The sequence below is a fragment of the Aquila chrysaetos genome, chromosome 24 (assembly GCF_900496995.4).
Source record: "Aquila chrysaetos chrysaetos chromosome 24, bAquChr1.4, whole genome shotgun sequence".
NCBI lineage: Eukaryota > Metazoa > Chordata > Aves > Accipitriformes > Accipitridae > Aquila > Aquila chrysaetos.
The window spans coordinates 11,398,144-11,420,838 of record NC_044027.1 but is presented as its reverse complement, the minus strand read 5'-3'; the positions used below and the strand labels follow the sequence as shown (position 1 = coordinate 11,420,838).

The following is a 22,695-nucleotide window of genomic DNA, read 5'->3' as shown; positions in this document are numbered from 1 at the left end:
ATGGAACCCCCTCGATGGCCAGAAACGTGGAGCAGTGAGAAGTGGAGGTCTGCGCATGAAATTGCTTGTGGTGCTGATCAAAATACACAACCAGGATTGAAGGGGGACAACAACACAGCTTGTTTTGCTTTTTAGAATTCCCTTGTCTCTGACCTTTACAGCAGCTTTAGGGCAGCACTGGAACCAGCTGAGCAGTTACTACTCCCAGCTGCAGAGAGAAGAGCTTTTACACCATTGCACAATGCATGTGTGTTTGTGGGGGGGAGGTTAGGGCTAGAGAACAAAGAAGGAAATCTAGTGGCACCTAAATCAAACATTATGATCAATGAGGGAGTGGGAAGAGGACCTGGGGAGCAGGGACAACCTTACAACCTTTCCAGGATCAGACAGATGGCCAACATCCACATAATTACAAAACCAAAACAAAAACAAAAAATTCCATGAATGCAAACTAGGGCACCCTGCAAGGAGACTGTAAAAATCACATCATGATAGCTTAGACTTGTTTTGTAATTGAGGGGCATTTCCACATGAAACAGTTCTAGTTATTTAATTGGATTTTGAGAACATTCTTGGGCAGATACTTTGTGAGTGCAAAACTGAGTAGTTCCAGTGCATTTACACCGATTTATACCATGCAAATTCTGCGTCTGTGAGAATTAAATATCTTATTGTAAAAATTTCTTAGCTCTTATCCAGACTCAAATATCTCATTGCATCTGGCTTTCCCATATGACTGCATCTTTCCTGTACTAATAGAAACAACCAAGGAATTTACCAACCTTGAAAGAAATGTCTCCGATGCAATACACAGAACAGCATGCAATAACAGCAGGCAGAACGGAGCTGATTGTGCCTGTTTTCTGCTGTCGCTTTTGAAAGGGATCCGGGCCTTCTCTAATCATGACTATTTCATGCCTCAAATTCCCCGCTCCATACTTGCATACAACTTCCAAACCCATACACAAACCACAGAGATATTTCTGCTTTCTAGGAAACATCCTGCTGAAAAAACCTGCTTCTCTAACATGATATAACTATTATAGCATGCATTCCAGATAGGCTGTAGTCACCACATACTAACCTAAGTATATAATTTTAGAGCTCTCTTTTTCTGCTCAGTTTGAATCCAATTTCATTTGTTTTGGTATGATTTTCCTCCTGGAAATACCTGAGCCTGTATTTCTGCTCTACAAATATCAGTGATCACTAGATCTATGAGCACAAATGAATAGGCATCTAAAAGAAATTCTCACACAGATACTCACGGTGTCTTAGAAGTGTATAGAAACAAATTCACACCTATTAAACCAAAGGCTGTAGCTGAAAATGCAGCCTTTAGTTCTTAAAGGACAAGATAGGACAGTGATGGGCAAACCTCCAAAAGGTCATTCTACTTTGCTTTCCATAAGCGTTGCCAAAGCCAAATGCTTCTCAAAAGTAACTGACCTTCTCAAGTCTGCAGAACTGGGAGAAAAATGTAAAAGAAACAAGCTACCTTGGAAGATTTTTGGCAATTCTTGTGTTTAGCTGAGCAGCAGGAAATATCGTATGTCCAGCCTTTCTTATGTTATTTCAGCCCTTCCACTTCTGGTTAAATTTGGAACCAAAGAAATGAAGACTAACAAAATAGCATGTACGTGTACTACCTTCTCTGTGCATAGGCCTATATGTACATGCGCACATGGGTTTGAGGGAGCAGACAGGGGCATTTTGAGCACTTGGCTTAAATTTGAAGTTTGAGGAACGGTCTCCAGCTGGGAATGGCTCAAATGAAATGAAATCCTGTCTCAGAACACTAATTACTTTCGATAGGTCTTTGGTCTGTATTTTCTGTTTGCAACACAAAGTCACAGGAATAGGTCATTTCAGCATACAGCCTACACAGCCTTCTGGACTGCTGTTCTGCCCTGAGACTGTGAGACAGACCACCCAGCAAGGAGATGACAAGTAAAAGTCACCCCAAGCTTATTCTCTGCTTTCTCATTCACTTCTTTATTTTCAACGGATGTCTGCTGTGTTAGCTTCACAGTCCCAACATTGTCAGTGCTCCAGCTTCCAGAGGGAAATCTTGATTTTGCTCCCCAAAGTTTGTGAAGTTTCTGGAGGTAAATTCTTGGCTTCATTGAAGTCAACAGTAAAACTCTTACTACCTTCAATAAGAAAAGATTTCAGTCTTGTTTTTCAGCTTGTCTTCAGACTAGCACACTGGACTGTTTTGAAGGCAAAAAGTCAAGTTATTGCTCAGCACACCATTCTGTTTAAAGGTGACAAAACCTAAACAAGATTAACAACATATGAAACTGAGCCTGACAATTCAACTATAGTGATGCCCAGGAGACCCTACAAAGAGCTAGAAATATTATGGTGATTAGAAATATCCTACCAGTGTCAAGAAGAATCCATAGAAATACTGGAAAATTAAAGGATTTGACATTAGCATTCTAGTGCTTTACTGTTGGCTTCAATTATTTTTGCAGTAACAGCTGAAAACCCCAGAATAATCTGACGTTAAAGGCACTCAGACACAACATGGGTGAGGACTGAATTAACTCCTCTTTAAAGAACTTGTAATTTGGAAAAACACTGAGTTTTAATTTGAAAGTTATGGTGACACATATTCCACCATTCTACTCAGAAAGGTTTTTCAATGATTGACTACTCTCAGGACTAAAATACTGCATTTTCTGTCTGTTCTGAAGTTGCTTAGTGTCCATGTGCATCCATTAGGATTTACTTATATCATCTATTATTAGACTTCCAACCTTGAATTATCAGATTAATATTCCTCATATACTTAAAGATCATGATGATCAAGTTACCTCTTAATCTTCTTGAGTCAAATACTTTAAGACTTGTTAAAAATCATACAATTATTGTCATTGTTAATTTTTTTTCTCTAAATCCCCTTTCATCCAACATCCTTCTTAAACTGTGGACAGCAGAACTAGACAAAGTACTTCAGCAGCAGCTACTCCAGTGTCAATACAAGGATAGCACAACCTCCCCAATCCTATTCATGCTTCCTTGTTTACACAGCCAACGATGACTCTAAACCTTTGGCCACAGCATTACATTGGCAGCTCACATTTACATGCTTTATCTATTCCAAGAGGCAGTTACTCCTGCACATTTAGCTTCCAGGTGAAAGACCCTTCCCCCACCATCCATCCTTTATGTATGACCCGCCACCCATTTTTCTATATGTATGACTTCACATTTGGCTTTATTCTAATGCATACTGTTTGCATGTTCTCAATTTTTGAAAACACCCAAATGAGAGTCCTGTTTTGGTCATTGTTTACCACTCCCTGAACTCTGCAACATCTGCAAATTTTATCAGCACTGATTTTATGTTTTCTTGCAGGTTGTTGACAGAAAATATTAACTAGTAAAGAGCCAAGATTGCATTGTGCTGAATAGGAGGGAATGTGGCCAGAGTCACACTGTTCAGGCAACAAGTTCTGTTTTTCAGTAGGGGAAAATAAATACCTGTGATACTCATGAATACGAGCTTACACAAGTCAAGAGAAAAAAGATGGGACAAATAGATAGGTAGAAGATTGGCAAGATATGCCTCTGTCTTTTTGTCTCTTTGGCTTTCCACAACGTCAGTCTTCTCTTTATAGCAGCACAGCGCTGCAGGGACCTAGCACGACCCTGGCCAATGGGACTTCTTGGCTGAGCGTTTCTTCTGTTTGGTACAATGGAGCGGCATTTGCCACTTACAGCATCATACATGATCAAAGTGCTGCACTGATGATATTATCTCATCCTTACAAACGGCATCTGTCTGAGGGCTGCTGAGAACCATTATCCCACCTTCACAGATGGAAAGGACAGAGCTGAAGGCACCTCAGAGCAATTGCAAAGTAGCAACTAAAACTCCAGGGTAACCTGTGCACCTCCAACCACTATGCCACAAAATAAGCAGCTTGAATTAGCAGAAGAGGGAGCCTGTTTCTCTCTCACACGCAGCAGTTTCATCACTGCTGAAACAAACACCCTTTCTTTCTCCCAAAGCATCTAATTTATCGCTGAAGGAAATCTCTGTTCTCTTCCCAAAACCACCAGCCAAAAAGAAACCTCTACCCTTTGCAACTGCCTCTGTTTCCTTCTCTGCCAACTAGTCTCTTGTCTCTCCTTTCCTTACAGAACATCTTGTTGCAATGCCCTTCCATAGTAATTTTCACAGAAAAACATTTGCCTCATCAAGCTTGCCCCGTCACCAGTGTTTGACAAGTGTCAGAGAAACCCCATAAATGCCAGGCTGTGAGTTCGTCAGTGCAAAGGACACCATGTGTTGAACACATTGACAGTTCTCAATAAATAACATCCCTGCTGAACAGCTGGTTGGATTGCTTGGGTTTGAAGAATGTTGGCCACATTGCCTACTTACGTGTATCCTCCTCAATGATGCACAGAAGATCCTGTGCATGGGGAGCGGAAATACATCACTTCCAGAAGATACCAAAGTATTTAAAAAAAAAAAAAATTATCTGAACACAAGTTTAGATCCTGACTCAAGGTTTACGGCCAATTTCAGACATACAGATGTGCAATAAGTGTTGGTTTCTTGATATAAGTGCAAGTCCCTGAGGGCGGAGGGGGAGAGAGATGGGTGATGGTGGGAAGAGCTATCCTAATCTCATTTCCTTCTTCCCTCTCTCTCATGAAATACATAGCTCCCATTTCATTATAATACCTTCTTAAGTATCAGAGCACAGAAACTGTTCACGGGAACAGTTTGGCCTTCACAGTGTGAGACAAAACACATGGTCGGGGCAGAAAGGCCCTTGCTTCTCTGCCTCTGCCATCAGCGCTTGAGGCAGAGGGAAGAGTTTGGTCCAGTGCTCAGCCTCCTACTGCTGCAAGGTGTCTTCCTCCATGAGTGCAAGTGCTCCTGGCCCACCTTTGCTGCCAAATCCCAACCCTGCAGAAACCTTTGGAGATGAAACACAGACCCCTCACAGCATCATTTTGCTTCTGTGAGCTGCAGCTGCTGTTGCTTCCTTCTCTGGGCTGTTCCACAAAGCCTGCAGGTGTTTGGATACGGCCATTTCCCAGTAAACCTGGTGGTATGCTGATGTTTAAAATAAAATAAAATAAACCGCTAGTATTACACTGTATAGCTCAAGACCACCCCTGTTTGAGCACTGCCTCTGGTGAGACATAGAATGTAAACAGTCTGTTTGATTAAACCATCTCTAGCAAGAGGACTTTGGGGAATTCCAGTCTTTCCCAGCGCAAAGAGCAGAAAATACTCTGCTCTTCATTAATTCAGAGCTCTTCAAAGGGCAAGAATGAATCGCTCAACTTCCCTCCTAGGAGAAACTGTTGATAGTTATCCTGGAAGTCTTGGAGGAAGCTCACCGGTATAAATCAGGTCCATTTCCACCATCACCCTGCTCCCCTTCTTTACTTAATCTGTTCACAGGCAAAGGGATTGTGCAACAACTGATAAACTTTGTCCATGATGCAATACGAAATGCTCATTTCTCATTGTCTTCCCTCTGTTGGGGTGGGAGGTAGAGAAACCACACTGGAATAGTCTTACAGATAAGGCTGTTAATTACATGACAGAAAATATTTGTACAATAAGAGAAACTGCTCTTTCAACAAAAAGTTAACAGATAAGACTATTTTAAACCATCACATTTTAAGGTATGGAGATTCTGCCAGCACTTGAGACCTTTTGTAATACATCTAAAAACTTCAAGGCTCTTAGAACTAAAAGTGGGACCACAACTTTCACATCTATTAGATCTGTAAAAACTCCCTTATTCCCAATTTCCAAAACACTCCTTATGGAAGAGGGGGAGCCTGGGATGGTGACATGAGCACTGCATTGATACCACACCTCTGCACAGGTGAGGAAACACAGCCCTGACCAGTGCTGCCTCCCTCACTCCCAGAGCTTTTCTTTATCTGATGATCTTCCCATGCATTTTGAGTAGCCAGAATGGCTTTTTAGAGGATCCCAGTGTCTCCTAGAAGGAAACAAACACATAATTCCCTCACCTCCTATCTGAGACCACCAAGGTGCAGTACTAAAGGCACAACCCAGGAGCAGTCACAAGAAAATGAACTTTTTCTTGGGTTCCCCCTGTGCTGTAAAGGGTTTTGGGGGACCTCTGGAGCAAGTTAAAGCATTTTGTGTTTTCCAGCTGACAGCACCATTACCATGCTTATCCATCCCTTGCTCCAGAGCTCATGGTGACTACACAGTCCCGTGTCATCTACTTGTTTGGGTCCTGCTCACTCCTATCTCCTTAAGCTGGTCGTTCTGCGAGAGCGAAGCGCAACATCAGATGTATCAGCCTCATGCTCAGACTACAGTAGGACAATTATCCTTTGGGCTATTTTAGTCCTTTTACAGCCTTGGCGCAACTCAAGAGCAACAGTTTTACCAGGGAGGCAGAATCTAGATTTCAGTGTTTAAAAATAAAAAAAAGACAAAAATCAGTGGATTTATCAAGAAGCAATTCTACAAGTTCATTGAAGCTAGCCTTCCTGCTCGGGGTTCCCGAATACTGTCCATGCTGATTTTAAAGCAAATTGAGACTATAATTTTACTCCCTCTTTTTTCATATTTTCCGTGACGAAGGGAAAAGAAGAGAAAGACGCATAGTTAGACAGGCAAACATCTCATCAAAGAAACTCCTACAAGCAGATGCAGAGTAGGAAACATCCAGCAACCCTGCTGGCTCCAACCCACAGCCTGGACCTGAGTGCATGGTTGATTTTCATTAACTAACTTTTCTTCCTGTGAACTTCCTCTGAGGGTGTTTGTTTATAAACAGAGGAGGGGATATTATTGCTGGAGATGGGACAATATGGGAGGGGGTGAAGGATTTTAGGGTCACAAGACTGGAGAGTAGAGTTCAGAAGTGTTTGTTGCCGGAAACACAAAGGACTCACTGTAAAACTGGTATATGGCCTAATTTCACAGTCTGGAGGGATTATGATAGGTATATGCAGAAAATGCTCCAAAAAGTAAAAACAACCCCACATTGTACAAATGTTTCCCACTGCATCACCATAACCATTACACACCCAAATTAAACCACTGACAGCGGTGATGGTGGTTGGAGGTTGTTCTCCATGACATCCGCTTCTCAGCTTGTTCATTTTCCCCATTGCATGCACTCTGTCTCTGCCCCAGATTCCACACGTTCATCAGTCTGGAGCAGCCCCCTTGATTTCCTCTCCAAAGGAGTTACTCTAGGTTTACCTTGGTGTGTTCAACAGCATAATCTGGCTTGTACTGCTCACCCTTCCCTCTGCCAAGTACATGTTTCAAAATCATGTGCGTAATGCATTTAGTTAACATTTGCTTTTTCTCCCAGTACTCCTTTTCTCCCTGAACATCTCCATTCATGAGCTACAGCACAGGAGGCTTCCAATTTTTGTCTAGTTTACGCTGAAAATAATTCCCATTAAATTATCACTGGTGAAAGGTGCTGGTTTGACCTCAGAGAGGCTGCACTGTTTATCCACAAGACAGATGCAATGTAAGACAGTAGTAATGCAAGCTCCAGATTTCAACCTTAGCACCTCAGACTTTACAAGCACAGATGCTGCGGAATTCAGAACAAAATCACGTGGATTGTATGATGTACAGCCTCTGTCTTGACGCTCCCAACAGAAACACCAGTTGTTTAGCCATAATGGCATGCACTAGATCGTGATCCCTCCCCAAAACAGTCTGGGGCACTAACATGCTGTGTGCAAAGCCCCTTCTGCAACCTCTCACCTGGTCTGTATTTAACTATGGGCTAAATGAGTTGCTTTTGCCCTTAATTAATAACCTGAGATATCCAGAGACAGATTTTCAGCATTTCCTAGGAACATAAGCAGTTACAACTTACATATTTTACAAGCCTTTTCAGCAAGTCAATATATCAATCAATGTGCAGATGTATCAAAAATATCAAAGTATTCCAATTTAAATAAGAGTAGTCAGAACTAAGGGGCTTCGGTGATATTTGCTTTTTCTCTCCCATTATGGGCTGTATACACTGTTCCATTTGAGAAATACAATAATTCATGCTGATTCAAACATCACCAGCATGTCTGGTACAGAGATATTAATTCCAGACCATCTGATTTTCTGCCATCTGCAAAGAGTTCATGTCACAAATGCCAACTGCCTTCTTCACCCATCCCCCGTGTTGCCAGTACTTTCAACAGTGCGACACCAGGTAAAGGACTTCATCACCACCCCAGTACAGCAATTACCTAGTGAAGAACCATCAGCAGCTACAAGGAAACATCCTACAGGAATTAGGGTGTGTTCACTTCACATGGAGAACAACCCAGGCTGAGGAAAAACCGTCATCGCCCCTAAAAAAAAAAAAAATTTAACAGAAGGCCAAGCCTGCTGGGCTCTGTTTCTAGCTGTCACCAACACACTACCGCATCTTGGACAAATCAGAGTATCCCTCCGTTCCTCAGTTTCCCCGATTTTAAGGGCAATGTTCTCTCATGCCTGGGAAACTTATCACCACCATCAGAAGGATGTTTTGAGGCAATTATCAGGACTACAAAACCACAATCTTACTGCAATGATAAAGGAAAATAACAGTACTAGGATACATTAGTACAGGAGAAAAAAACCCCTACATTCAGAACTAAGTAACACTGGCAGCACTGAAGGCCTTTCCTTTCCATTTCTTTCCCTGTCTTAAATAAAACAAACAAAATAATGGTGATAAGATCTCTTTCCTCAATCCAATGGATGATCTTTGTGAATACGCTTCCAACACTAACAGCAGAGACCAGGCAAGGAAGAAAACGAAGGAGGAAAGGAGCCTGCAGCTGATGCTTGGTGTGGGGAACAGGGCTGCTCTTCTCCCAGTTCCATGCTGACAGAAGACTCCCAGGAATCGGATGAGGGAGGGAAAGATGGGTCTGAGGAGAGAAATCCACATGGGAAAGTGATTTAAAGAAAATAAAGAGACAATAAATTAGATAAGGAAAAGGAGGAAAAACACAGCAGAGGGGAGGAAGGAGAAGAGATAAAAGAGCCCTAAGCATCACTCAAAAGAAAGACCCAAGGAAAGCCTACCAGACCCCAGGAGCTGATCAGCAAAGAACAGAGTGGTTTTCTTCTAAAACACAGCAATTCTTTTGCTTTCATAAGCTGGTATCATATCTCTCAGATGCTGCTTCACCAGGCCAATTCCAGATGCTTCTCAGTTTCACTTCACCCTCACTCCCTCTTTGTGAGAACAACCACTCGCTCCTTGTTTGTGTACCACTAGGATGGATATTAAACAGAACAGTATCAATAATTCCCAGAAAATATGCATGAGCATATGCCTGACTAAGCACACACACCCACAGCCTGCTTACCCTCTGTTCCCACAGCACTTCCAACGTGAGTTGGCTGAAGCCACCAACCTGGCGCCCACCCTTGGTCTGCAAGGAGGGGATACCACCCTCCTGGGGCAAAAGAAGACGAGAACCACAGAGAGCGCAGGGTTACCCATGGCACGCGCTTGCTAGGGAGGAGGAAACCAGCAACTGTGCGGAGAAGGAAGAAGGGAAAGTCGGGGGAATCAAGGACACCAGATAGTAGAGAAAGAACCGAGACTATGATGGTGATAAGAGAGGGTGGAGAGATTGGACAGGAAAGTTACACACTTACATCAGCCAGCAAAACAGAAAACTGGACAGCATGTTTTGAATAAGTGCTCTTTTTAACACTGAAAAAAACAAACACACACAACCCCCCTCAAAAAAAATTAAAAATTAAAAAAAAAAAAAAAAAAAAAAGAGAAAGGTTGAAAGAGACAGAGGCCAAAGTGGGATTTGGAGTATAGCAAAAACAACGAAAATAAACATGTCCCCTTCCCCTGGCCAATTTCTCTGACGTTAGGGCTTCGCAATCTTTCTTCTTCTGTATCCAAAGCAAGAAAGGACAGCAAAATCAAGGATGTTAAAGCAAGAACCATGGAAAAGTCCAGGCTGTAGAGGAGGGATGCAGAGGACTCTCTGAAATCAGAAGCTAAGCCAGAGTCAGCCAAGGTCAATGGTATTTTTTCCATGATCTTGAACAGGTTTAGGATCAAATCCATGCTGCCTGCATAAATCTAACATCATTAATCCAGCCCCATTCTCACCAAGGGATAATCTGACTTGTATTTATATGTGTTCACAGTTTTAACTATGATACATACTGCACCTTCACTCAGTGCTGGCAACTTCATGGATGTTAACAGTCCACAACTAAGCAAACTGTTCTGATTGCTATGAACAAGGACAGCAGAAAGCAAAATTCTAGGATAAGATATTCACTCTTGTTCCCTTTTTAACTCGCTTTTTTGAGTTCTGCTCTGCTCTGCTCATGTTCAGAGTAAAGAGTACTTTGACTTCATGGATGGCTTTGGGGAGAGTAAACTTTGTAATAGGCACTAACATCAAATCAAAGCAGTTTACAAGATCTGCCACTTGTGTCAGAATATGTGGGGAAATAAACAAGCTGCTCTTCCTTGATCATTGGAGTTTAAATGCTCTATTGATCTGGGAAAAAAAATCAAAGGAGCTTTGGAAATTGTGTGTGTATGTGCATGCATGCTCACTACCAGAGAAAATGAAGAGAAATGTAGGGACAAGCAGAAATTAGCAGAAGAGCAATCAAGCATTTCTTCTCCACAGAAAGCTGAAATAAAACTAAGAATCATATCCAGACGTCAGCTACTCCAAGGTAGGAAAATGCCCATAGAGCAATGTAAGTATAAGGTCAGAAGAAAGGCACACTTTCATTTTTAGAAGTCTCATTTTGGGGAAAATAAACAAACAAAAAGGACAGCACAGTCAGTTGTTCCATGCCCAGAACAATGCATGAAGCAAATGCCCAGAACCTAGGAAACAGAAAAGTCCAATATATTTTGCATATTTGAAATAGAAAGAGTAATATATACTGATCATGTAAAAACAGTTTTAGATGAAAAATTTGGTAATATTGAGAGAGGAGGTTAAATGAAGAAAAAGATTATATTAGACTAGCTGATATAGTTGAGAGAAAAATGTAGAGGGTTTTGATCAAACAAGACTTTTCCTGATGCATTTTCAGAATAATCTGGAATACAACGCGTTCATTCTTACTATGACGGGATGTAGGAACTGCCACACAAAGACCAGAGAAGGGTGGGAAATGTTTGATAAAATATTTTCCTCAGGAAAAAGGGAAATTAATCAAAACAGATTATCTGTGGGAAAGGATCAGTTCTAGCAAATATTCTAACTTAAAATTTCAATAGAAGTTCCATAAACGTCAAAACACCTGATTCTTTTTTAACTTTCTGAAAATAAGAAAGCTGATATCTTTTACCAGCAAATGTTTTTCTTTCTCATACTTAACACTTTTCTAAACCAATGCTTTGGATTTTAGGTACTTAAGATGTTGTCAATCTGTCCTTCTCTCTTCCTGTCTTACATTATAGTGGTGACTCTTGGTCTTAGCTAAAGATCTTTGGTTTATAGTAGAGCACTGGGAAATTTTCTGTGGCCTGTGCTATATCAGAACCTACAAAGTGGATATTCTGTGAATGTTTGGACTAATTATCTGCTGTTATATCCCTGACACTGCAGGGGACTGAATTTGGCAACCCAGGTGGTCCCTTCTCTGCTTCTGCTCCTATAATTTCTATCAGAGAAAAGAAAAGAGGAGCTGAAAAAACAGCAGCTAAAATTGGAAGCAAAACTATTATACGGGAACATTTCAGCTGACCCCAGTCATGGAAGGGTTTATTTTTGTTTTTTCAATGTGTCTTTTTGAAAAAAGCCACTATATTTTGGCTCTTTTTTCTGGCTCAGGCCAGCATGAGCAATGAAAATCCAAGGTGAAAGCGCTCAGTTAATCCCATGGTCTTGAGAACACCTAAAACCTGTTGGTCCTTCGGTATTTTTCTGTTGAAGCTGCTCAGGCAGGCATCGTGGCTGCACCTCTCTTGCGACAGACCCGAGGAGCTTGGCACCTATGTCCTGACGGAGCCAGATCCGGGCTCCAAAGAAGGCCTTTCTCCACCAAAAATCCCTGCTCCACCCAGCCAGCATGTCCCTGCTGCGTTTAACCGGGGTCGGGCCCCAGTGACCAGGGAGGTGCCTGCTGGCGGTTCGGCTTTTTGCCGTTTGACGCACCCAGCCAAGGATCTCTCCCGCCCTTGGCAAAAGCTAACGAACACACGAAGCTCGTGGAGCAGCATCAGCAAACTCCTGGGCCCGCTTTGAAAGCGGAGACCTGTTCCTTTCTTCATGACAAAGGCGAGCGGCACCTACCTTTGTGGGAGGGTCTGGGTTAGGGTCCCCAGGGAGCCAGGCCACCCCTCCCAGCCGCTGCAGCGCTCAGCGAGACCTCTGGGATTTGGGATTTAAGCGCATCCCTCACTATGCCACGTGCAGCTGGGGCTGACGGTGGGCACCTCCGCCTCCGCTCGGCGCGGCCGCAGCCACGGCCTTGGGATCCCTTTGGCCATCTGCACGCTCCCCTGGTGCTGTGTGGGGAGGCGATGGGGGGGACCCGGAGAGCAGCTTCAACCTGATGCAGTAACTTTCAGGCATCTGAATCACTGACCAGTTCTGTCTCTCCGTGATGGTTTAGCGTGCGAAGGCTCTCCAAGGGCTTCTCCTCGCCCTCACCGCCGAGGCCTGCCCGCTGCAGCTCTGCTCTTCTCCAGACATCTCCACGAATCCCTGAGGAGGGCTCCGCTCCCGCTCTCTCTCCAAACACCATCCCCTCAGCTTGCTTTCTGCCTTGCGCGAGTTTTTCTAACTGAAACAGGCTGGCTTGAAATAAATCAGGCCAAAATGAAGCTCGGAGAGGCGAGCTTAGTCTGGGACCCATCTCTGTGCCTACAGGAGACAGCCATACACCATTTAGGAATCTAAATTTACCATCCTTCACACACACACACACACAGAGTCAAATTTCCCTCTTTCTTTTATTACGATTTTATTAATTAGAGCAGCCTACATGTAAGTGCTTTAACTAAAAAAAAAAACCAAACAAACCACAACTTTCTTCTAACTGTGCTGCTCCGACTCTCGTGTGTAGCTGGTCAAAAGAACGAGAGTGATTAAAATTGGAAATCTTAAGGAAAGAAAAATTCTTTTTCTTTTCCAGTTTCTGATTCTTGTCCCAGCTTTTGCAGGCTGAAGGAAATGTGCCGTTCAAATGCAAATATTTAGCAAATGACAAGCTAGGCTGTATTCTTTCAGTGGCTTATTAGTCAAGCCTTACCCAGATCCATAGTCATAAAGTGGCTAATCATTTGAACCCATCTATAGGGAAGCCAAAACCACACAACTACCTGTAGCCTTCAGCAATGGTGTACTGGAGGCTTACCACCCTGAAGAAGCATCTCGGCAGGTGTTCAAGCTCCAGTCACTGTTCCAGCCGTTACTCCACTCTGCCCATCGTGCCCATCACCCTGGGACCTGGCACATGCCAGCGCTAATTAAACGACAGAACTACAAGCTTTATGTTTGACTTATTATATAGTCTTTCATTCTAGTACTTCGTTACAGATCAAAACAAGAAAATTCATCCAATTAAAAGACAACGGGCTGTTGAAGATGAGAAAATGCTGCATTATCTGTCTACCTATTATTTTAATGCCAGTGAAGCTCAGAGTAAACTCTCTGTTGAAAATGTCCTCAAGTTCCCGACACACCCACTACAAGGATCAGCTCCGGGGACAGGACCCAGCTCACCAATTCTACCTGAAGTGCATTAAATCACTTATCAGACTCCAAAACTTCAGAAGGGAACCAAATTAACCCCCAAAAGTAAGCGTATACTCTTAAACTCTGTGGAGGGAACAGACCTACACAGCGTCAATTACACATCTTTATAATTGCCCAATTATTGGACCCCGACACAGATGTTTCTCAGTCTCTTACATGCAAGAGCTGTGGCTTTAAGTGAGCTCCACTGTGCTGATTTTGGCATTTCTTTCCCTTTGGATTCTGCTGCAGGTTTATGTTCATCAAGGACTGAAGTTGGGAAAACATAGGCACTCCCTTACATACGAAGCTTTATTAAGTTGGGATCGTGCTCTCTGTTGGCAGGCAGAGGAATAGAGAGACAGAGGAGAATGAAACTGGGAAAGGAAAAAAAACCAAAACAAAACACAAATAACTTTCACTCTTCAGAGCAGGCACGCCTTCTTACTCCGCTCCCGCTGCCGATCATTCATCCTGCTCCTCTCAGCTCCCAGCCAGTAAAGAGTCAACATCTCATTCCTATGAAAACATGAGCTATCCCGCTCCTGAGCCATATACCAGAACACACACTGACAGGGACTCAGGAGGATCCTGTTTCTTAGGACGGAGTTGCATTTCCACAGTAGAACTGAATTATCTTTGATTACAACAGAAGCAAGGTCAACGGTGCTTTGAAGCGTCTTATTTTGCATGGCATGTGTATTACCTAACTTGACTACAGTCTGGACCTTAACTCCTTCCTTCACGACTAGAGATGCATTCAAAGACTCTACAGGGGCAAGTGCACAAACTTGCATGATTAATACCATGTGCACATGTGTGTGTTTATAAGAGGGATGTACTGTGCTGTGTGGTAGGTACGCACATCCAAGGAGTGTTTGTCCAAGAACTGTGCGGCCCAGGGAGGGAGGCAAGTACGCACGAGCTAAGAGCTGCCTCCGCTGGAGAGGCGCACCGCGGGAGCCGCACAAACGAAGCACAGCCCAGCTCCGAAAACGCTTCTGAGCTTTTGCGTAACACAGATCAATGGGTCAGACTTCTAGTTTCCCAACAGCTTTCCCTGACAAATGCCAGAACAGATATCATTGAAGTCAAACAGGGCAGCAATAACATCACTGCCAACCAGCGTGAAAATTGGCAGAGCCTGGCACCAAGGATGGCCTATCATCAGAGACAGGGCATGGCCTGGCACAATGACGAACCCACTTAACAGTGCTGTAAAATTAGCCATTTATGAAAACAAATTGAATACTGCAGCAGAGGGTGACGTAAGGAGAGTTGGCTCCAGACAGAAACTCCTGTAGCCTGGATTAGCAGAAGAGCTCCGTTATATCAGGGCTCAGGCGTAGAAGCTGATAACAACTTTGGTCCTACATGAGATTTTTAACAGACACTACAGGCTTCCCCTGTAGGCTCACATGGGACTCCTATACGACCCGCAGTGACTATTGCCAGCAAGGAGGGATGGAAGGGGAGCACTCAACATGGGGGGGGGGGGGGGGCGCAGAAAGTAGATGAAGATACAAGGAGAACTCCGAAAAAGAGGTGTCTTCCAGTCACTCCTTTCCTCTCCCTCAGATCTGTACAATCACACAGCTTCCTACTTTGCAACTGGGATGGAAGTTGGGGAGAAACTCACTTCTGGCACTGTCAGCAAATTTGACCCTGGCCCTGGCCCCCCCCCCCAGACACCCAGAAGGGCTCTTGATTTCAGTGGGGTCCTACAGATGCAACTTCAACAGCAGAACAGGGCTCCTGAGTCTGTCACATCCCAAAACAGTGAAAATGAGAAAGCCAAGAGTTTTGGCAGTCAGAACCCTTGATTTCCTCATTGAGGGAAGCGTAATCTCTCCCTAAGCTTGCTGCAGGTCTGGGAGGCTGTGGTGTGCGGAGGATACTCTGAGTGAGTTCCTCTTGGACCTCTTCCAGGTGTTTACACACAGAGCCAAACCTGGCTCGTCTTCAAGAGTCCGTGCGAGGCGGGGAGGGGGAGCTTAAAAATAAAATAAAAATCACAAAGTCCTCCCGAGCTGAGCTGTAAGCTCTATGGTGCTAAACTGGGGCATTTATTTCCATTTTTCACAGTGGAATGTTATTTCCACGCATAAAATGGGTCAAGTGTTTTATACAGCCAACAACCCAACCGCCCCCATCCAATTAAAGTATTTTACTACAAATGATCTTTGTGTGTGTTTGTCTAGGTTCCCTATTGTGTGAATTAGAGATACTTGCACCGAAGACAGACACGGGGTCTTAGGTGTTGGATTAGACACATTAAGAAATACACTGACTGTGTTTTGCTGCTGCTGAGATCCATGTAAACCCAAATTCTGCCTTTCCTAACTTGAAAGGGAAGCACTTTGAGCCCTGAGGTTTGAGTTAAGATTGGGAACCAGAATAGCGGAGTATGAGAAAGCCAGGAGAAATAAAGCAAGTAATAATCTATTTCACCTATGGAATCACTCATCTGCCTGTCCTACTAAAGGCAGAAGGGACCAGCCCATGCCCAGCACCTCCTGCCCACCCCAGCAGCCACCCCCCTCCCCACGTCCCCCTCCTCACAAGAGAGCACAGTGCGAGACTGGGAAAAGTTAAGGAAACACACTGCTGAGTTCATCTTTGGTTTTGTTTTCCTTAGGACAAAGCAACTTTCTTGCAAGAGGACAGTCGCGCAGGTCAGGGATGGGACAGGGGAGATGGAGAAGACCGCAGATGGGAGGGTGGCAGGGGAGAGGCGAGGAGCACCCACAGTACCACCGGCACAAGCATCTGCTGCCTTCTGGTAGGAAGTGACTCCAGCTAAAGGGGAAATCCTCCCTGTCTCTTTAAGGCATCCTAGGACATGGAAACTTTGTACTTTCAGGGAATCTCCTTGCCAAAAGAACTGTAAAACATGTCTTCCTCCCCCCCCCCCCCCCCCCCCCGTTTCTCTTTCTGACTTGTTTTCTTTTTTTTTAAGGGCATTTCCATTTTCTATGACTTCCTTCAGAGCAAAGATGGATGTGGCGACATTTATAAGGGTTTGTAACCCTCCGAAAAGTATCCGATTTCACGACAACTTCACTGCACTTTATCACTAAAGTGGGGAGAGGGCGGGAGGTGGCGGGAGGCAGGGGGAGAGGGAGTGAACGCGGGGGGAAAGGACCCAAATTCATGATGGGCTCATAAAATTTAAATAAGAAAAGTGCAATATTCCTCATTATTGTTGAGCTCAGACAGCTTAGACTGGTAGCTGCTTGGAGTACTAAATGATTTTATAGGGCTATTTGACCTTACAATCATTTGTGTTACACTTGCCATTTCTAAGGGGAGACAAAAATACTCAACACATCCTCTAGCTGCAGTGCTAGTCCCAGCCCTAGCTGAGTGTCGAGGGGTTGGGAACTTTATAAACTCATTTGATTCATTTGAGGTTTCACAATAGCCAAAAGTTCCTTTATAGCTTTTTGGAAACCACATGCTAACACTGCATCTAAAAAGGTAACAGTGAAGTACACTAAAGAGCTAATAAAACTACGGAAATCGTATAGGGACCCTAGATAGGCATTTCTTTGCAGCCACACACTAGACAAATACATTTCTTTTCATACATAAATACAAGCTACTTTCAAATGCTGTCTTCACAGTTTTCCAACCTGAAAATTAGGTAAAAGCCCACTGTAAGAGCTCTCTCTCCTCTCTGCATCTTAACCCGCACACACAGAAATAAAGAAAGTACCCAGGATACTGCCATTTCCCTATGCAAAAGTTTACATAACTTTTTCTGCGAGCATATACTTTCAGGCAGTTTGCCGAGCTCCGGTATTTCACCAAACATACAGCTAATAAACGCACCCGAGCGTGTTTACACATGCACTCACATACATATGTATGTTGCAAGGCACTCACGCACATTTAAATGTACACACACACACACTATACACACGCACGCCTACAGCTGGCCGTTCCGCCGGCTCCCGAAACGTAAAAGGGATGCTGCAGCCACAGGCACGACGAAGTACCTACCTGCAATGACAGCCGGAGATCTCTGTCCTCCTTCAGCTTTCAGCCACACTTGCAAAGTGAAGGCATCTCGGGGCAGCTCAATATCTGCCTTCAGCCGCAGCTGATCACCTTGTCCACTGAAATAGAGCGCCCTGCTCGGGGTGAGGGACTCCTCGTCGTCCTTTACCTCCCGCTGTTGCCTCCTGCGGGGGACATGCCCAGGCTCCAGCCCAGCAGTGGAGCGCCTTCCTCGGGCTAACCTGGTGGCACAGGTGCCCGGGGCAGTGTAGAGGAGCTGGCGGCTGTGCCTGGTGTCCCTTCTTGCCCTGCGGGAGCGCTCGTCCATCCCACATTCGGGTCCACTGGCTAGGGCTGTACAGAGAAGCGCAAGAGGCAGCAGCAAACTCCAGAGCTGCATTTCCAATCTTCCCCCCCCTTCTCCCCTGCAAATCCTCCCGATCTGCCAGCTTTGGGCTCCTCCTTGCCTTGACTTTCTTCTCTTGTTCACCCTTCTTGGTATTTGCTCTTTTTATAACCCTTCTCAGTTGCTTTTTCTTTTCTTTTTTTCTTTTTCTTTCTTTCTTTTTCCTGCTTATAGATTTTTTTTTTCCTTAAAACAAATAAAAATAAAATAAATCAAAACTCCTTCTTGGTTGAACTGTATTTCTCTGTTCTTCCTCCTCTATCTGTCTTCTTCTCCTCTATTCCTCCACAGCTGGAATTCCTCTCTCTTCTTTTCTCTGCTGGATTTTCTTCCCTTTATTTTTTTCTTCTTAAAAAAAACACACACACACACTCTCTCACACACACAAAACAAAACAAAACAAAAAAAACAAACCCCCCCCCCCCAGCTTTCTCCAAGACTCAGACCCACTGATTTCCCTCCCCCCAAAAGATGCTCTAATCTATTTATTTTTTTGGCCTCCTTTATAACATAAGCCACAACCCCCTCCTTCCCCCCCAACCTCCCCCCCTCCCTTCTTCTCCACAAAATGAAAGAAAAGAGAAAAAGCCCCTCAGAAGATGAGTAAACAAGAATATGCTAATCTACTCTAGGGTGCTCCACCTTCCCAATTGAATGATTCCCATTAAAACTGCAGGGATCATGACTAATCAATCAGCTTGAAGGAGCAGATAGCTCCAGAGGTTCAAACACTTTTGCTGTTTTCTTTTTCCCCCCTTCTTTTCCTCTCTTCCTCTTTCCCCCTATCACTTTCCCCCCTCTTATTTATTTTTTAAAGAAGACAATCAAGATGAATGGATCAATGTGACAAAAATCCTGCACCCCCTTTTTTGCAATCTCCCCAGCTTTCTTTCTCAGTCCAGTCCAAAACACACATTCCTATTTTTTTTTCTTGGCAAAAGAGAAAGCTATTTCTCCTCTCAGACTCCCCGTTGCACTTTGCTGGTAAACCTTATGCTCCTCTGCAGCACATAAAGAGTCTTGAAACTTGAGTCTCAGATATTTTTTAATTGCTTTCTTTCTTTCTCTCTTTTTCACTCTCTCTCTCTTTTTCTAATTCTTTCTTTTCCTCTTATTATTTTCTTAAAGTTATGCAATCAGCCAGGCTCCCCCTTTTGTGGTCCCCCTCAGTGCAGTTGTGTGCAGCTAATCCAAATGTTGCATCAAAGGTCCCCATCGAATCATCAGGAACTAAAAGGAGAGAAGCTTTTTGAAGAGCATTTGCCTTCCAGAAGCTGTAGCAACAGAGCAGGATTTGGCTTTTGAATGCTCCAAAGACTCCTGTTTTTTTTAAATAATAATAAAAAAAAATTATTAATTTTATTGGTGGATTGAGTCAAAAAATCCTCTCTCAATATTGCTAATTTTTCAGTCTAAGGAATTCAGCTCCCCTGGTTTCCTTGGCTTAGTTGTAGCCACAGGTAAGATTCTGGCTGCTTGCTGGTTTGTAGATCTCTGTTTCTGAGCTGGGACGTTTCTTTTTTTTCTCCTTTCCTTTTTTTTTTTTTTTTTAAATATTTTTTTCACTCTTGAAAGATCTCAAAAGCTCCCCCTGATGGCAACAAAAAGGATTTTTCTAAGTACTTAATAAGTGGAAATGACTTAGCAGTAGCACACTCTGAATCTATGGGCCACTATTCTACTCAGAAGAAGTCCAGCAGAACCAAGTTAAATTGCACCAAATTCAGTCACAAACCCAGTAACCCACATCATTCTCTTCTTCCATCTCAAAATTAACAACTTTCACACCTTACTTTCCTATAAACTTTTAACAGCAATCATGCAAGAGAGTTTTCCTGGGACTGTAATTTTTCTGCTTTTGCAGATTACCCTATTAGTATGAGTTTGTTGTGACTACTTACACTTAAAATACACGATAAAATTAATGAAAATAAATTTTTCAATGAGAAAGAGTTGTTGCATGCTTGCAAGGCTTCCAAGAGATGGTTTTTCAGTTTCTTAGTAATTTGCAAGCACTTAAGAATGTACAGTTGGCATTTTCAGAGATGTTGGATATATCTGTGAAGTCCCACCAGAAGTCAACGAGAACTACAGCTGACCAGCCCCTCTCTAACCATACAGACCTTCCCTCCACAACAGCTCTACTTACAAGAAAGACACAAAATACCAGCAAAATCTCTGAAGTTTTTAATAGAAGACCTCAAAGCAATTAAGCCTCTCAACAACCAAGAGGAAATTGTTAGCTAAGAAACAAACTATACCACGGTATGTATAAACTCCAATAAATGTCCCGAAGAACTCGGAGGGATGCAAAAAAGACACTTATGCATACGTGCCTGCTCGGCAGAAACAATTTAAGATCAGAGCTAAAGTACTGCACTTTACTATTCTAATTTCACACATAGAGGACAGTGCAAATCAAACAAAAAATTAAAAAATTTAAAGTGAACCTGTTCAACTTCAAAGAAGAGCTAAAACCAGGAAGAGTCCTGCTGCTGGGGACAGTGCTTTCTCCACTTGACAACTCCCCCAAAGTCCCCAGGAACTTTGCCCATGTCAAGTCTGGAAGAGCAGGCTCTTTAACTTAAATAATGCAGGTTCCAGTTTTCCCAGTGGAAAAAACTAATTCTGTGAAATCACAGTGTTTCTTAGGGACATTATGATTTGGCTGAAATCATCAAAGAAAATTAGTGAAACATTCCAATTTGATGGCACTGCACCATTTCATTTTGAACATATTTGACCTTCTGTCTCTTACAATATTACTGGCAAAGAAAGGGCTTCACTGTGACCAAAATGCAACACTTCAATGCATCAGACTGCAAATCCAGTAACAAATTCTGGGGTATTCTTGCTACAAAGGAAAGGCCCAAAGCTCATCTTTCTGCACTCACAGTACACAGAGAAAGTAGGAAAAGACGGAATTTACCTCTGCAGCATGAATTACATGTTCAATCAGTTTTATTTCTAAAACAGGGCAAAAGCATAAAGAAAATGTGATACATAAACTCTTGAGTCCCGAATGATAAAGAACAGAGAGTGGAAGAGATGTGATTTTAGGAATAAGTGAGTAAATCTGGGATTCCTTAAGTCTGTGGGTCAGATCTAACTTCCCTGACAACAGATGAAATTCTACCCTGCACAGATGGACATTTATTCTCTGCTTAAGCCAGTACTTAAGTGATGTACGGGCCTTCTGGCAGAGGGGTTTCTACCCAAGGAGAATAATCCTCCTGTTGAACTCAAGTGGAGTATTCTCCTAAGTAAAGGGAGCAGGATATTGTCCTGCATCTAGAGGTATTTTCACAAGAAAAAGGAAAAAAGCACCAAACCCTAGATACACATATAGAGACAAGAATTAAAATAGATATTTATGATATTATGCCAAAAAAATAGCATTGAGCTACATGCTGTATGCAGTCATTATAAGGAGAAATACTCAGCAGGAATCTTAGCTGAAGCTGCCAATAACTTCCAGGTTCAAGACTAGAGCTGAGTGAATAAATCATAACAAATAATGGTTTTGTCAAATTTTGACTTTTTTTCCCCTCCTATTTGCAAGCAGACTGCAAAACCTCTCAAACATGTTTGAAATTATATGCCCATTTCTTCTTCATACTTAGTATTTCTCTAAGGCCAATTAACACACAATTTACTGTAATGTACACATTTCCACATTTGTTCTGTGTTAATTAGGCAGGGAAGTCACACAGCATTATTTTTGGCTCCCTGGGGTCAGGTTTAATCACTCATGATATAGTAAAATTACTAATTTTACATATGATGGCAGATTCCACCGCTTGAAACTCTCCTTGTGAAAAGCAGTGTTGGCTCTTCAAATTACTCACATGAAGGTCAATTAAAAAAAATGTTTCTTGAAAGTCGAGCTGAAAAGTCTGCCAGTTACAGCTGAATCGAGGCCCTACTATTTTGGGCAAGTATTTGTACATATTTGTCCTCACTGTGCACAACTCCATCAATCACAGCAGAGGTTTGCATGGTTTTTACCCCTCACCGACATCCCAATCAAGTCTCTCCGAACTTGGCTTGGGTTGAGGATCGCTGAAATGCGATCCAACAGCTACTCTGTTCAGAATCAGACAGGGCCCAGACACCAGATTTTAATGCAATGTGTTGGATTCAGGGAATATTTTATGCAATCAACAATGGTATGATAGGAATCACGCTGCCTCCACAGAATAGCGAGGAATGAAACCCAGAGAGCCGAGAATAGCTTCAAAGAAAACGGGATTTGGGCATTCTGGGTTGCGAATCCCATAAAGTCCAGCACCTCCTAGGAGACAGATAGAGCCGCTCGCTTGGTGTCACAATGGTGAGACAGGGGTTGCATTAGGTGGAACAGCTCCTTGTGAGCCCAAGAAAACGCAGAAATCCTAATAACTGAAAAACCAACAATAAAAATATGTCAAACATGTTCTGTCTTGGAAAAGATTTAACAGAAGACCTAATTTGGACTCAGTGTAAATTTGCTAGTTTTTTAAAAGTTTTCTCTATCTGTCCTTCCTCCTCCTATTTTAAAAAGGATGAACGATTAA

The 22,695-nt window shown here is 43.1% G+C and overlaps 1 protein-coding gene across 1 annotated transcript in view; it reads right to left on the bottom strand.

The window, feature by feature from the left end:
• The window catches only part of PAPPA (pappalysin 1), a 181,704-nt gene extending 163,082 nt beyond the window's left edge, over window positions 1–18,622 (bottom strand). The window contains exon 1 of the mRNA XM_030000700.1: window positions 17,737–18,622. Coding sequence (XP_029856560.1) covers window positions 17,737–18,133 — 397 coding nt within the window. The 5' untranslated portion in view covers window positions 18,134–18,622. The remainder of the gene's footprint in view (window positions 1–17,736) is intronic.
• Window positions 18,623–22,695: the final 4,073 nt, after the last annotated feature.